The sequence below is a fragment of the Cynocephalus volans genome, chromosome 7, assembly GCF_027409185.1.
Source record: "Cynocephalus volans isolate mCynVol1 chromosome 7, mCynVol1.pri, whole genome shotgun sequence".
In the NCBI taxonomy this organism is placed as follows: Eukaryota; Metazoa; Chordata; class Mammalia; order Dermoptera; family Cynocephalidae; genus Cynocephalus; species Cynocephalus volans.
In genome coordinates, this window is record NC_084466.1 from 96,514,003 (window position 1) to 96,531,707 (window position 17,705).

Genomic DNA, 17,705 nt, shown 5'->3' on the forward strand with positions numbered 1-17,705 from the left:
AGCCATGTCCTCCTATATCAACATAAATCCCCAGAGGAGAAAGCACACCTAAACATCAGACTCACATTCCTACGACTCCTCTTCTTTGGATCCTTGCCTTGTCACTTTTGCTATTTTGTTAGCTCTCTAGTGTCTTTAGGCAGCTGTGTATTATGTTTTGTCTAATGAGTCTAACTTTTCCTAATGGGGGGACTGGTCTGATTACCTAGTATGCCATAACTAGAAGCAGAAGTAAATATTTAACTATTGATGATGACAGATATTGGGTGAAAGACAGCTACAAGGTCTGTGGAAGTCTTTTAAAAATGGATAAAATTGAGGTCTGAATCAATAACACTGACTGAAGAGATAACTGTTGGATTAAGAACTTGAGGGAAAGCCAACTTTCATCTAAATTGCTGTTACTAGGCTACTTACCTATGTTTGCTTAAGATGTAAATGCATACACTAATTAAATTTACTCAAATCTAGTCTATGTTCCTTCATTTGGGGAAAAAGCATTTACTAAGCAACTATATTCTAAGACCCTATTCTAAAACTTTCATGATTTCATAAGTGAGAATAGATGCAGACAGCTTGGTTACAAAGGAAAGACAGCCAGAGAGGAAGAGGTTGAAAACATAGGGAACACAAAAAACAAACTGGAGTAAAGTACTGGAAGGAAGGAATAGGATTAAAAACAGTGGAGAGGCTAGTCCTGAATAGGAAAATGCTACCTTTTCTTTGAACTTGAAGGAAACAGTATAAAAAGTAGATACAGATGTAGTTAGACTCACAGAGTTGAGGAATTAGAAAGCCTCTATTTGTTAACATCAATTTTCTAGGAGAAGTAGGAAGCAAGGTTAAGGGTGGGTTGGGGTATGGGGCTTTGAGGGAAGGAAACATAATCAGAAACACAAGCAGTGGCCCATTCCACACTATTGCATGATTTTTTGCTAGCACTGTTCAGTAGCCTGGATATAGAATAAAGGGCTAGATTCATCCAAGATTAGGAGTTTGTAAAATACATATGGTAGAAAGACAAGGGGGCAGGGATTGTAGGACATCAAGAAGAGAATGGCAACATGGTCTAAAGCTGGATAGAAAAGGAAGCAATACAGGATGGAGGCAATAGTAAAAAGTTAAGAGAAAGATGTCAGTAGCCGAAAGGTTTGGATGAGGTCAGAGGAGAGAGTGAGTGAAAAAAGGGGCTGAGAAGAAATTGTGTCCAGAAATGAACAAACTAATTTATATTGTAAGTGGGACAATTCTAGGAAAGAAGGGCCAGAATGGCCACTGAAATAGTTTGCTGGAGTACAATATAAATAATGGTTGACTGGAGAAGATAATGGATACTAAAGACTAAGTCAGTGTTTCTCAACCTTTTTTTCATTATTGCCTCCCTAAATAGCCTTTTTAAAACATTTTTTTCCTGATTGCCTCTCCTCCCCAAGAGGATTTAATAGTACAGATATACTGTATATCTGTTTATGTATTTGATATCTAAGATGTTTTTACTCCACAAGAACCAATTTTCACTCCTTTGGGGCAGTATCCCCTCCAATGAAAATACATAGGCTAGATTGTGGAATGGGTGGTCCATACGTATGCTGAAGTAATTTCAACTGGCAATTAGTATTGTCAAGCTTCTTTTCCATATAATAGAAATAATAATAGAAATTATTTATTTGGTACACTAAATAAATAGAAATTTAGCTTCCACTAAAATATTAGTAAAATTCAATATTCCACTTGATTTTATGATTTCAAGGAAACTGCTACCTTATAAAGATTCTTTGGAACTTAGTATACTATTGGGATATATTTAGATTGCTAACAAGTGCAGCATGTCATTGTAACAACAGTTTAGAGGAGTTTAAATGCTGATGAACAGGCATTTTGCTTCATGGATGTTACATATGGATACTAGTTAGGTAAAAGAATATTTAACATGAGAAACTCTATTTTATTTAGTATTTTCCTATTTGTTAGTGAATAATGACTAAATTGTTTATTACTGTTATTTTGCAACTTGTCACCTGGGGGCAGCAAGAATGTTTTGGGAATCACAGAAGGGGAACATTTAACTAGTAAGACAGACAGGGTACTCAAGATCCCACAACACAAGGAAAAGAAAAAAAGTGATCACACTGTATGCAAGTCTAATACCTGCATTAATCTGTAGTTCAAGAAAACATTTGCAAAACAGAGCTTTTCATAAGCAGTAATTACTTCTCCAACATGTTTCTATTTCTATTCTATGCCTAGATTAATAATGGTATTCAGAAGTAACTACTCATAAATTAACAGAAGGCAGCATCATAATTGAGTGGAAAGAAAATTACCCTACTGGTCAGACAAATCTGGGTTCAATTCCTGATATAATGCTTGGGAAGATTACTTACCCTCTCTGAGACTGTTTCTTCATCTATAAAATGGGGTATGTACTTACCATGTTACATGGTAGGAAAATAAAACTGAATAAAACTGAATGCCCAGCCCCAAAAGGTATTATAGTCTAGTATAGGGGAAAGGACACTGTGTAATAATTATAATACAAGATAGCATGGGATGAGTGAAATTAGAGGCACAATGTGTTATAGGAATTCAGAAGAGGAAGAGATCAAAGTCAGCTGTAGGAATTGGTCTAAGGTTCATGAAAGATAAGCAGTTAAGTAAACCTTGAAATATGACAGGTAGAAATCAATAAGGACTTTCCCAGTTGAAAGAATGCTGTGAAGTAAGGCATGAAGTGGTGGGAAACTCAGGACATTTGTGGGGAGTAGAAAATATAATTTGGCATGTTTAGAACACATAGAACATACACTAGGGAGTTGAGAAACATTTGGAAAGGACAGATAGTGACTAGTTATGAACACCCAAGCTAAGGAGTTTGGACTTCAAAATGCAGATAAAAAGAGGCCATTAAAAGTGTGTGTGGATGAGACAGACAGACAGACACACACACACACACACACACACACACACACACACACACACACACAGAGAGAAATATCACATACAGACAGATACAAGCCACGTCCAGAGCTGTGATTAGATAAGATTGATACGGCAGATCAGTTCTATTCACACAGTGACTAGTATAAGCCAGACATGGGACTAGGTGCTGGAGACTCTGGGCAAGCAGTCACAGGACATAAACGATTTGCTTTCTCTCTTCTCTGCTAGGCACATTTGAGAGGCCCAGAAAGATTAAATAACATTCTTGTGCTTTCATTTTCCCACACTTAAATAGGCCCATGACCACTGGTCTAACAACAGAAAGAAAATGCCTGTGTTCAACAGCAGCCATACAAAAATACGAGAAGCAACTCTTAGCTTTTTTCTAATACCTAAAAAAATAGAAAAAGTTTCTCATGTGTCTCAGCTATTTCAAATGTTTGTTACTCGGGGAGTACTAAGTTGGATCAGTGGTGGTCCATATATAATAAGAGGTGATGATATATACCTCATGCTTCATAGGGTGACACTATGGATTTCCAAGATACTTAAAACAGCATTGGCAACAAAAATTAGTTCTAGATACTGGTATTCAATAAATGAGCCTTGATTGATAAAAAATAGATCAAGAGTATAAAGTTATGAGGAATTTAATTTTCACCTCTTTGATGAAGTAAAAACAGTAATGACAACAAAACACTTATCTTCTTAACATACTCAAAAGTAGTTCAGAGTTTAGTTTAAGCATTTGATTAGTTATCACTAATTCTTCATTCTAAAAACTTAATGAAAACAAAAAGCATGGGGCTTTCCACACCCAACTGTTAAATTAATTATCTAGTACATAAGAAGCCAACATAGCTGAACCAGTTACCCTACAGCTGACCAGTCTTCTCCTTTGCCCTCTTATTCTATACTTAACTGTAGTATATTTTTTCTGAATTTAATGGTTTATATGGCTCTCTTAATAACCCGTAAGCTCCTTGAGGGCAGCAGCCATGTTTTATATCTACTTCTCTATCTTTAGCACCTGGAATAGTGCTTGATACATAACTGGCATGCATGTGCACATGCATATACTTGTGTGTCATGTGTGTGTAAAGGATAAACAAGTACTTAAAGAGAACCGGGCTTAGAAAGAATATGAGAGAAAAGAGAATTACTTTGACAACCAAAAGTTCATTACTATCTCATAAAAAGTTATTTGAAGAGGAATTCTTACCTGGCGTGTTATTACAAAATACGCATACATTGCCATGGCACTTCCATAAGTGATGAAGTAGGTGACTGGCTCCATGATATCCCAGGAATATTCCCACCAGGTAAGCCGGGCCAAAATGCCAAACTGTGTGGCCATGTAGGCAAGGCCACCCCATAGCACCAAAGTAGTCCTCTTCTCAGCTTTCCTGCTAATCTCAATTCGAACCTATTAGGCACACAAGATCAATTGCAAGGTACTTTGACATAGAACCAATTTAAAACTCTGATTTAAACTATTCTATGTTCATTAAACAAATAGGACTCATACTCAAGATACGAGTTACTCTCAATTCTTCCTAAATAGTATCTGTAGTTTTCCCTGTATTCATGGGTTCCCCTTCTGTGGATTCAACCAGCCATGGATGGAAAATATTAGAAAAAATAAAAAATAACAATACAATAAAAAATAACACAAATTTTAAAAATACAGTTTAACAACTATTTACCTAGCATTTACATTGTATTAGGTTATTATATGTAATGTAGAGATGATTTAAAGTATACGGGAGGATGTGCACAGGTTATATGCAAATACAGTCATCTGTCCATATAACTATAAAATAGCATATTATTTACATAGAATTGTTATTTTTTATTCTTGTACATATCTGTGGGGTATAGCATCGAACATCAATACCAGTGTGCAACTGGTATTCAATACCAGTGTTCAAATCAGGACAATCAGCACATCTACATTACACAATGCAATTGATACTTGGCCCCTCCAATTCCTCCCCCTGCCCCCATCAATCCAAGCTCTGTTCCCTTCTCCTCAAAAGTCCATTGTATTATTGTGATTGCTGCATTGCTTTTCCTCCTTTATTTGTTAATTCATTCATCTATTTTTTTATTAGCTCCCACGTATAAGTGACGACATGTGGTATTTCTCTTTTTGTGCTTGCTTATTTCACTTAACATAATTTTCTCTAAGTTCATCCATGTTACTGCAAATGGCAGTATTTCATTCTTTTTTATGGCAGAGTAGTATTCCATTGTATAAATATACCACATTTTCCTTATCCTCTCATCCAATGATGGGCATTTAGGTTGGTTCCAACTCTTGGCTATTGTAAATAGAGCTGCAATAAACTTGGGAGTACAGGTGTCCCTTCAACATAATGATTTCCATTCCTTTGGTTATATAACCTGCAGTGGGACTGCTGGATCATATGGCAGTTCTCTCTGTAGTTGTTTGAGGAAATTCCATACCATTTTCCATAATGGCTGCACCATTTTATAGTCCCATCAACAGTGTAGGAGGGTGCCACTTTCCCGCCAGCATGTTATTCTCTATTCTTTTGATAACAGCCAGTCTAACTGGAGTGAGATGATATCTCAATGTTGTTTTGATTTGCATTTCCCAGACACTGAGCAATGTTGAGCATTTTTTCATGTGCCTGTTGGCTATTCATATATATTCCATTATGAAATGCCTATTCAGCTCCTTTGCCCACTTTTTAGTTGGCTTATTTGTTTTTCTATTGTTAAGTTGTTTGAATTCCTTGCATATTCTGGATATTAATCCTTTGTCAGATGCATACCTTGCAAATATTTTCTCCCACTCAGTTGTCTTTTTGCTTTGTTTCTTTTGCTATGCAGAAGCTTTTTAGTTTGATATAATCATATTTGTTTATGTTTCCTTTTATTGCCTGTGCTTTTGGGGTCATATTCATAAAGTCTATGCCCAATCCTACTTCCTGAAGAGCTTCCCCTATGTTTTCCTTGAGAAGTTTTATACTTTCAGGATGTATATTTAATTCTTTAACCCATTTTGAGTTTATTTTGGATATGGTGAGAGGTACACATCTAGTTTCATTCTTCTACCTATGGATGTCCAATTTTCCCAGCACCATTTATCAAAAAGGCAGTCTTTTCCCCAGTGTATGTTCTTGGTGTCTTTGTTGAAGATCACTTGGCTGTAGGTATATGGGCTGATTTCTGGGTTCTCTATTCTGTTCCATTGGTCTGTGTGTCTGTTTTTATGCCACTACCATGCTGTTTTGGTTACTATAGCTTTGCAGTATAATTTGAAGTCAGGTAGTGTTATGCCTCTGGCTTTTTTTTTTGCTTGGGATTGCTTTGGCTATTCAGGGTCTTTTGTTTTTCCATATGAATGTTAGGATTGTTTTTTCCATTTCTGTGAAGAATGTCACATCGGTATTTTGATGGGGATTGCACTGAATCTGTAGACCACTTTGGGTAGTATGGACACTTTCATAATGTTATTTCTTCCAATCCAAGAGCATGGAATATCTTTCCATCTTCTAGTGTCCTCTTTAATTTCTTTCAATAGTGATTTGTAGTTCTTTTCATTGAGATCTTTCACATCCTTGGTTAACTTTTATTCCTAGGTATCTTATTTTTTTTGGTGACTATTGTAAATGGGCTAGTTTTCTTGATTTCTTTTTCTGCTAGTTCATTGTTGGAGTATAAAATGCTACTGATTCTTGCACGTTGATTTTGTATCCTGCAACTTTGCTGAAATCATTTATCAATTCTAAGAGTTTTTTGTAGAGTCTTTAGGCTTCTCTCTATATAGGATCATGTCATCTGCAAACAGGGACAATTTGACTTTGTCTTTTCCAATCTGGATGCCCTTTATTTCTTCCTCTTCCCTGATTGCTCTGGTAGTACTTTCAAATAAATAGGAATGGCAAGAGTGGGCATCCTCGTCTTGTTCCTGTTCTTAAGGGAAAAGATTTCAACTTGTCCCTTTTCAGGATGACATTGGTAGTGGGTTTGTTATCTATAGCTTTAATTGTGTCAAGATACTTTTCTTCCCTACCTAATTTGCTGAGGGTCTTTATCATGAAGGGATGTTGAATTTTGTCAAATGCTTTTTCTGCATCTGTTGAGATAATCATATGGTTTATCTTTGATTTTGTTAATGTGGTGTATCACATTTATTGACTTGTGTATATTAAACCACCCTTGCATCCCTGGGATGAATGCCACTTGATCATGGGTATAACTTTTTGGATGTGTTGGTGTATTCTGTTTGCTAATATTTTATTGAGGATTTTTACATCTCTATTCATCAAAGATATTGGCCTGTAGTTTTCTTTTTCGGTTGTATCTTTGCCTGGTTTTGGTATTAGAGTTATGTTTGCCTCATAGAATGAGTTTGGGAGAATAGCCTCTGTTTCAATTTTCTGGAATAGTTTGAAGAGAATTGGTATTAATTCTTCTTTAAAGGTTTGGTAGAATTTGGCAGTAAAGCCATCCAGTCCTGGGCTCTTCTTTGTTGTGAGACTGCTGATTACAGCTTTAATCTCTTTGCTTGTTGGTCTGTTCAGGTTTTCTATGTCTTCTTGGTTCAGTCTTAGTAGTTTGTATGTGTCCAGAAATTTGTCCATCCAGGTTTTCAAATTTGTTGGCATATAGTTGTTTATAATAGTCTCTAATGATTCTTTGTATTTCTGTGGTAATGGTTGTAATGTCTCTGTTTTCTTTTTTCTTTGTTTTTGGTGGCTGGCCGTCCGGGGAACTGAACCCTTGACTTTGGTGTTAAAACATTTCTAATTTTTGTTATTTGTGTCTTCTCTCCTATTTTTTAGTTAGCCTAGTTAATGGTTTGTCTATTTTGTTTATCTTCTCAAAAAACCAACTTTTTGTTTCATGGATCTTTTGTATTGTTCTTTGGGTTTCTACTTCATTTAGTTCTGCTCTGATCTTAATTATTTCTTTCCATCTACTAACTTTGGGGTTGGATTGTTCTTGTTTTTCTAGTTCTTTGAAGTGTAGCATAAGGTTGTTTATTTGCCATCTTTCTATTCTTCTGATGTATGCATTTATTGTGGTAAACTTCCCTCTTAGCACTGTTTTTGCAGTGTCCTATAGGTTTTGGTGTAATGTGTCATTATTTTCATTATTTAAGAAATTTTTTTTATTTCCTGTTTAATTTCTTGTTGGACCCACACGTAACTCAGGAGAATGTTGTTTAATTTCCATGTATTTGTATAGTTTCCAGAGTTTCATTTGTTATTGATTTCTAGTTTTAATCCACTGTGGTTTGAAAAAATACATGAAATAATTTGTTTTTAAAAATTTGTTATTGTTTGGTGACCTAACATGGTCTATCCTGGAGAATGTTTCATGTGCTGATGAGAAGAATGTATATTCTGTGGTTGTTGGATGAAATGTTCTGTAGACATCTGCCAAGTCCAGTTGGTCTAAAGTGCGGTTTAGATCATGTATTTCTGTGTTGAGTTTTTGCCTAGATGATCTGTCCAATGTTGACAGAGCAGTGTTCAGGTCACCCAGTATTATGGTCTACCTCTTTCTTTAGGTCTAATAGTGTTTTATATATCTGGCTGCTCTGACATTGGGTGCATATATGATTGTTATGTCTTCTATGCTGGGTAGATCGTTTTATTATTGTTATGGCCTTCTTTGACTCTTTTTATGGTTTTTGGTTTAAAGTCTATTTTATCTGATATAAGAATAGCTACTCCTGCATGTTTTTGGTTTCCATTTGTATGGTACATCTTTTTCCATCCTTTCACTCAGTCTGTGTGTCTTTACAGGTGAGGTGAGTCTCTTGAAGACTGCATATTGTTGGGTCTATTTTTTTAATACAATCAGCTGGTCTGTGTCATTTGAGTGGGGAATTTAAGGCTTCTACATTAAGAGTTATTATTGAAAGGTGTTGATTTACTCCTGGAATTTTGTTGATTTTTGTTTGGATGTTTTAAATATCTTCTGTTTCTTTCCATTTTATTTTTTGTCTTCTGTGTTTGTTGGTTTCTTGAGATGGTTAAACAAAATTCCTTTCTCTTTACCATTTGCATTTTTGTTTTACTGATGGGTTTTGTTCTTTCTTGTGCATGCATGGTAGTGATGGTTATTTTTTCAGATACCAGGTGCAGTACTACTCCCTTGAGGATTTCTTGTAGGGCTGGGTGTGGTGGTGAACTCCCGCAGCTTTGTTTGGGAAGTATACTATTTTTCCTTCATTCCTGAAGGATAGTATTAGCTGGCAATTTTTTTCTTTTAGTATTTTGAATATATTATCCCATTCTCTTCTGGCATTTAGGGTTTCTGATGAAAAGTCTGCTATTAGTCTGATAGAGGCTCCCTTATAGGTGACTTGATGCTTTTCTCTTGCCACTTTTAAGATTCTCTCTTTGTCTTTGAACTTTGCCAATTTGACTATAACTTGTCTTGGAGAGGACATTTTTGGATGAATCTGTTTGGGGATCTTTGAACTTCCTAGATCTGAAGGTCTGTATCTCTCCCTATACCTGGGAAGTTTTCTGCTACTATTTCATTGAATATGTTTTCAATGTCTTTTCCTTTTTCCTCCCCTCCTGGTACACCCATGTTTTGGATATTTGTGTGTTTAAAGTTGTCGGCTAGCTCCCTTTGATTTTCTTCATTTTTTAAAATCCTTTTTTCTTTTTGTCCACCTGGGTTATTTTGAAAAGGCTGTCTTCAAGATCAAAAATTTTCTCTTCTGCTTGTTCTAGCCTGCTGTTAAAACTCTCTGCTGTGTTTTTCACTTTCTTGAATGAATCCTTCAGTTCCACAAGCTCTGCTACATTCTTTTTTAGAGTATTAATTTCTTTGTGCATTTCCTCCTTCAGGTCCTAGATACTTTTTCTCATTTTGTTGTGTCGTCTGAGTCTTCTTGTATCTCATTGAGTTTCCTTAGGATTGTTGCTTGAAATTCCTTTTCAGTCATTTCAAGGACTTCCTGTTCTACAGGATCTGGTATTTGAGAATTATTATATTCTTTTGGTGGTGTCATATTTTCTCGTTTTTTCATATTTCTATTATCTGTATGCCAATGTTTAGTCATCTGGTAGAGCAGTTGCTTTTTCTAGTATTCTGGAGTGGGGTTTGAGTACAGGGAGTTCCTCTTGTAGATGTGTTTTATAATGACAGTTGATTGGGTGTTTTAGTATTGATTCCAGGTAGATGCAGTAGTGTAGTTTCTGTGCAGTACTTTGGCCAAATTCAGTGTTGGAGTTGCATGAGAGAGTCTCTGTGGCCTAGTCCCTGGGGAACTTAGTATTTCCTTGCTGAGGTTGGTAACACTATGTTGGTTCATCAGGACATGGGCAATCTCTCAAATTTTGGGGGGTAGCACCTTGGAGTCTTGTCACTCTTAGGTTATGGTGGGTGGTCTTGGGTGGGCCTGTTGGCACTGTAGCTAGCTCCCCCTGACCCTGATGGGTGCACTGGAGTATACTAGTTATCCTTGATTTGAATGGGTAACCCTGGGTGGGTTTTCTCTTTTTTCTTTCCTCATTCCCTGGGCTCCACTGGTGATTCTCCTGTCTATGTCAATGAGTGGTCATTGGGTCTCCTATGAGGTAGCAGTGGCTGCTGGTGTGGCAGTGAGCCACCTTGTGGCAGCAGTTGCTGTAGGGTGGCTGTCACTGCCCACTCCTTCGGCGCTGGAGTCTGTGGCAGTGGCAAGAAGTGTTGCTGATGGCGCAGCTGCCTGTTGTGCTGGTGCCCTCAGCAGTGGAAGGTCAGGCTCTCAGGGGGGCGGGGCCAGGCTTGCTGGAGTCCCACACTGGCACCCTCAGTGGCTGGGTCAGGCTCTTGGGGTGCGGGGCCAGTATTTTTATTTTTTCTAATATCTTCAATCCACAGTTGGTTGACTCCACGGATGCAGAACCCGTGGATACACAGGGTCCACTGTACTACCCCATTTTATATAAGGGACATGAACATTCACGTATTTTAGTATCCCTGGGAATATTGCAACCAACCCCCTGTAGATACCAAGGGGCAACTATACAGGTAATACACTTAGCACAATTCATGGCACATAGTAAATACTCAATAAATGATAATAATTATTTTTAAGAAATCAGAAAAAGCACAATATTAAGAGTATTTGCTCCCTTCCTTAATCCCTGTCATCTAAGTTCTTAAAATAGAAATACTTGCATCATCATAAAATAAGAAGGGTAAAATATATTCATTGTAAAACATTTAGAGAAGTGTAAAGAAGAACCCATCACAATTCTACTACTTTAGTAGCATTTTGGAATATATTCCTTCTGATTTTTTTGTGAATCATTATATGACAGACTCATTTAAAAATGAGACCACAGTATGCACACTGTTTTATAATTTACTTTCCATAATATATCATGAATATTTTCTAGGCAAATTCGAAGTATATAATAATTTTTAATAGCTGCATAATATTCCGTATAATATTCATTCTCAACTTGGCTAAAATCATTATCCGCTAAATACAGAAGGTTTCCTGATTAGCAATTATCCCAATCTTTGTTTTAAAGGTGATAAATCTGGTTAAGGACTGCACATATAGACCTAAAAGCTCTAACTGCATTATCAAGGCTCCAAACGGACCTTTTAAAATCCTTTCTTAGCTTTATTTGGAACTTTTTTATAGTTCAGTCTCATGAACTAGCAGACTAATTTGATTGACATGACTTAACTGCATAAAACTTAGAAGAAAAAAAAGAAACAAATATGCACTGGAAAAAATACAGGTGAAGAGAAAAGTCTGATATGTGAATTTTCACCTTTTCCAGGGGAGCCAGTTGCTCTTTGAGATCCTCTAATCTTTCAATCAGCTCTCTTTCCTTGTTTAACTGGTGCTGTTCAATGCATAGTGTTGTGTATAGCTGCTGGACCAGTGTCTTTACATCATTCAGTGTTGCTGCGTTTTCATGGCTTAATAGGTCTGAAAGAAAGGGGTTACATTTTTTTTTTTTAATGGATGCCTTAAAGGAAGAGTTGCTACTGCCGGGATTATTCCATATTCATCCTCTAGAGGTATCCCACTTTCAGTGTTAAACTGAAGGAAAGTGATATATATATATATATTTTTTAAGTTGTTCACAGATCTAGAAAGCAAATTTATATTTGGGTAACTCTAAAATTTCGAAACCAATATTCACCATTATTTTCTTGGAAGTCTAAATGCTACAAATGAGGCTTTCGTTAAGGTAAACATTAAGAAAAATAATACAGACCTAGATCTCTGGCTTCACGGAGCTTACATTCAAGAGGAGAAAAGATACAATAAAAAATTAAGCAAACAGATTTAAAAAAAAAAAAAGAAAAATAATACAAATAATATTCTTCATTAGATAAAGACAAATGAAAGACAAATGTTAAAAACTGGTAGAGAGATTTAGAATCAATCTATTATATTTATTAAAATACTGTTCTATAATTTATCTGTGGTCCTGCCATTTTAATTGATTTTTTTTCCCTTTAGGAACTCCTGAGGAAAAAAAATATGCAGTATTTCAAATATGCAAATACAAAGGTATAAATAAAAATATGATCATCCTAACAATCGTGGCCCCCATTCCACTTCCCCCAGCATATCTACTTTTATTCATTTCTGTTGAGGAAAGATGAAAATAGCTGCATGGGCTTCAATGTCAAGCTTTAAACGGAACAAAGTTATGAGAATAATTGAAAGGGTGAAAGATTAAGTTCTTTGATTCAGTATCATCTACTGTAAGTAACATGTGTTTCCAGAAATCTAAAAATTATGTTTTGAGATTCTAATAAAAACTCAGCTGATCTCTGCTGTCAAAGAATTTTTTAAAAAACAAAAAAACCACCACAAGTAAAAAGCTTTAGTGTTTTAGAATCTTATTAGCTTTAAATGTGACATTTTGTTAAGGTACAGCATAAGGTAAGCCCTCTTCTAACCCAAAATAAGCCACAGTCAGAATTAACCATATATTTCAAATATTCTTCAAGGATGTCCTTTAGTATAGCTATCATAGAAATTCAATTAATGAAAAAAGTCAAATAAGGGCAGCAAATTGGATTAGAGAAGAGCTGATATAGTAAAATGGGGTATGGCACCTAGCACAGCATCTTACATGCTTTAGTAAATGTGTGCTGAATTAATGGAAACAGACAAAAATGCAAGAATGCTTTGAGTTCCAGAAGTCATCTATGTCAATAGTATCGTCTTTGTACCAAAGTTGCAGTTCAATTTGCAAATAGATTTAAACTTTTCAAAGTTACCAGAAGAGGAAACTGTACTCTAGAAGGCTGAAGTACCTTGTCCAGAATGTCAGAGTGGTAGAGTACATGGTCTCCTGGCTCCCAGACATGGAGCTAAGTTATAATGCTTCTACTAAACCAATATCAATATTTCTCCTGCAAGCTCAGTGTCCTTTCAAAAAGATAATTCATTAAGTAGGTATAAATGACCTATGGTTAACAAAACCCTCTCACATATATTATTCCATGTTATTCTCAAGATAACAATATAAATAAGCCTGGTGGCCACAATATATAAATGACGAATGTGAGTCCCACAGAGATAAGCTTAACAAACATTTTTGTACTAAGTACCGGTCTAGTCACTATAGATGGAAAAAAAATCACAGTGCCTTCCCTCAAAGCATTTACAAAGAAAAGGAATGAGCAGAATTCAGAGAAGAGATTAATCACTTCTGGTTGGTTGGGTGTTGGGGAAAGAAAAATAGGATCATTAGGGATGGCTGTCAGCTCAGTTGGTTAGAGCATGGGCTGATAATACCAAGGTCCAGGGTTGGATCTCTTTTTTGGTACCGGCCCACTGCCAAAAAAAAGAAAAAGAAAAATACATTCGTTAAAGGCTTCACAGAAGAACTGACATTGACAATTTTGAAATGAAGAAATAGGGAGTTAGGAAGAAAGAGGGAGAAAGGCATCTTAGATAGGAAAGGTGAGTGAAAACTGAGATGGCAAAGAATGGGGTACAGGAAACCACAAAGGAATTACATGGTGAAGGAAAGGTAGGCAACATGCATGAGGGAAAGAGAAAATTTTTAAAAGGTAGATGTGGACCAGATTTTGGAGGCACTTAATACATAGCCCTTCTCTTAGAACTTTTTCTATGTTAGACCCAATTCTTAAAAGTAGGATCAAAAAGGAAGAGATGTCCTGGGAGGCTGATGAAGGGAGTGGTGCTGGTAGAGGTGGTGGCATTCACAGGAGCAGTAAATAATAATGAATGTCAAGGGCAAAAGTGACCAAACAAGACACAACTCAAAATGCACTGTGCAGAACTATACTGAAGCCTGGGATGAAAAGAAAAATCAGTAATACTGACTGTCTGTATTTTAAATTCTGATATTTTGTTCATTATGGACTTCTGCATTAACTTCAGTTTTTTTAAAAATAGCACGTTAATAATTAATATTATTTATCTCGATTACTGAGTATTTTTGCACCCTCTTAAAATTTGCACCTCACTTTTCCACATAAAAGTGAGGTGAGCACCTTACTTTTCCACATGAAAGCATATACTTGTATATGTCAGAAGTTCCTAAGGGTTTACTTATTATTATACAATAATTGACTTTCAGACTACTGACCTTGAGCCATCCAAAAAAAAGGATTAATATTGTTTAAGAGAACATTAAGGAAGCCCATAATTTATTTTTAAAAGATTACCCCTGTAATGTTATTAAAATAATGTCAAACAAACAAACAAAATGACTTTTAGCCTGGATGGAAAGAAGGACCTTAAGTTAGGTAGGACATTCATTTATGTGAAACAGAGTGACAATGTCAGGTAATAAAGCATTTGGGTATCTAGGAAAAACCTAAGTGGTTTTAGTCAATGCACTAGCCAAGTGCCAAGTACTTAATGAGCTCTTCAACTGAAATAAAGTCTACATTTATGTAAAACTTGCAGTGTTCTTTGAATATTGTATGTTTCTCAAGGTTACCCAGAGAAAAATAAAATTCTTTCCAAAAGCCCTTCCCACATTTCTGTGACCTTATCGAAGCTACTTTTTTACCTCTTTTTGGTGGTTGTACATGATACGTTAAGTCATTAATGACCAGCTTAAAGTCATCAAGGAGTAGGAGGTCGATCCCTGTTGAAGCAGCAACTCGAACGCCATCTGTGAAAATTTTAAATGAAACTTGTCAAATGTCCACAATTATTCAAGAATGGTCAGGAAAAAGAATCCTCAGAATGGATTTTTTTTTTTCCTGTCATTTTTGTGACCGGCCGCACCACGCTCAGCCAGTGAGTGCACCGGCCATCCTTACATAGGATCTGAACCCGCGGCGGGAGCACCCCTGCGCTCCCATCACTGCACTCTCCCGAGTGCGCCACGGGGTCGGCCCTCAGGATGGATTTTTAAAATTGCTTCTTCTCTTTAAATTTCAGTTAACTTTTGCATCATCCTCCACTCCTATGCTAAACAAAGTTTAAATTATCTAAAGCTATTTTTAGGCCTCAAGTCTGTGAAGATGTAACAAAATGCTTTTCCTAAACAACTGTACAAACAAATTATGAAATAATTACTGGTCACAGATCTATAGGTGTCAGTTTGAAATCTAGTTTCCCTGGGATAGCTGTACGAACATCTTATACTTGTCTATGATGGAAGCTAGTTGAGAAAAAACCAATGTTTTCTAACATACAATACTTTTCAGCATGGTCACTGATTAGTTGCCAATAGTTCAGTAAGGACGAATGCTAGAGTTAGCAAAGCACACCAAGCTGGTCTACTAATTATATTTCTAGATGAGTTGGGAATTAAGTATATTTAAAATACTTAAAGCACAGAAATGTGGCGATTGTTAACAACTGAAGAATCCAGGTGAAGGGTAAATAAATATTTACTGTACTTGCCTTTCAAATTTTCTGTAGGTTTGAAATTTTTCAAACTAAGATGAGAAAAAATTTATGGCACTTAAAAAATAAATAAGTGAAACAGATGTTATGTCAAATGGGAATTTTTAGTGCCTTATTTTATACTCTTTTCAAATCATATACTTTTTTATTTTGGTAAACTTTCATGTAAAAGACATAAGAAGATCTACAAAGAAGTCCTAATTGTTCATATCTCTAGAGATGAGGGCTCAACTACTAGAAAAATTTATTCTACACCTAAGATAATGATAAAAGGTCTGAATATTATAAAATGTGTTTGATTGCTCATTCTTGCCCATGGCATTATATTGTGATTTGCTTTTGAATGAGACTCCCTATGCATATACATTTGCTAAATCTGAGCAATTATATCCTAAGAACCACTGGGATATAAAGAAATCACTTTTTCTCCTGGCATTTGCTAAAAAAAAAAAAACAGTTTTTAAAAGTCTATGGGATTCTTTAGCAGTGATGTGTGCATGTGTGTGTGTGTCTAGAAATGGTTTGGTGGGTGGGAATTATTACGGAAGGTGACTATACCTGGTGAATAGATTGCAACTCTGTCAATTCCCCGATCCTCTTCCTGCAGTTGTCGTAAAAACACACCAACAGAGTCAGAGATAGGTTTGAGTGTGAACTGGCAGCGTTCACGCCGGGATGGTAGCTTCACAGATATCACAGGTAACCCATTCTGATAAACCACTGTCACATCTGCATGAAAAACATAATAATTAGACTTCACAGACATATAATTAGATTTCATTTTAAGTTAAAGGCAAATGATTACTATTTTTACATGGGGATCTATTGCTATTAGTATGGTTTAAAACGTTTCCAAAGAAGGTTTAAGAATATGCCCTTTACGTTTAGTTGAAAGCTATTCTGGGAACTGGCTTATGGAAGATCAAATGGATCACACAATTCATTTTTCAGATATGAGAAAATAGACAAGCAATTGTCTTCTGAGTGGGTTAAGGAGAGGCTTTCCCAGGAATAGGAGGTAAGTTCTTGGTATCAGCGAATATAAGCCCTGTTTCCATTTAGCACGATTTTACTAAGTAGCCAGAGATTGCTGGGCCATACTCTACATACCATAAGAGGTGGCTCTTGGGATACAGAGCTTTCAAGAATCCCTGGAGAATGGCATCTTTTTAAAGTACACTAATAAGTATGTGAGACTCTTACTCAAGGATGGTCAACTCATATTTAGAGTACAATATTATACCCAAGTTGCCTGATAAGTAATCATTCTATTGTACAATATGTACATGTTATGATACATGCAAAAAACAATTTCTTTTACATTCTTTTGAACATTTTCCTGAGCTTGGCTAGAAATCAAAGCTCAACTATTTGGGATTTTTATTAAAAAAATTATGAAGGGAAACATTATAAGCTGTACAATTGGAGGGATCTTCTACAACAGTGTGGCACAGAATTCCTTACTTCCTTATCTTTTTTCTCAGTACTCTTAATTTAAAGAGCCTTAGTCAGTAAAATGAATGTCAGAAAAACCCTTTTTCAGAATAATTTTCTAATAAAAGTTTTTTTTTTTTTCGCATTTGGCTAGTAAGGGGATACGAATCGTCGTTGACCTTGGTGTTACCAGCACCAGGCTCTCCTAAGTGAGCTGACTGGCCAGCCCCACATTAATTTTTTTAATAAGTAAATTTTAAGCCAGATTTATTTTTACAAAAGTATCTAAGCATTTAAAGATGATGTCAGACTTCCAGCCATGGAGCCATGGCAGTGGCCAGGGGCCAGGCCACTGGTCAGGCCCTAGCAATCCATGCAACGGGCCACAGAGGGCCCTGTCTGCTTCTCTACTGCCCCAAGGGTGTGGCCACACCTGGCTGGGGAAGTGTGAGTGACCAAGAGTTTTGTCCAG

The 17,705-nt window shown here is 36.2% G+C and overlaps 1 protein-coding gene across 4 annotated transcripts in view; it reads right to left on the minus strand.

Moving 5' to 3' along the window:
• MCU (mitochondrial calcium uniporter) overlaps positions 1 to 17,705 on the minus strand; it is a 201,157-nt gene that overhangs the window by 8,730 nt on the left and 174,722 nt on the right. For all 4 annotated transcript variants that reach the window (XM_063103230.1, XM_063103229.1, XM_063103228.1 and 1 more), the window contains 4 exons: positions 16,358 to 16,528; positions 14,952 to 15,056; positions 11,712 to 11,872; positions 4,163 to 4,366 (listed from right to left, as the gene is read on the minus strand). In XM_063103230.1, the coding sequence (XP_062959300.1) occupies positions 4,163 to 4,366; positions 11,712 to 11,872; positions 14,952 to 15,056; positions 16,358 to 16,528 (641 nt within the window). The remainder of the gene's footprint in view (positions 1 to 4,162; positions 4,367 to 11,711; positions 11,873 to 14,951; positions 15,057 to 16,357; positions 16,529 to 17,705) is intronic.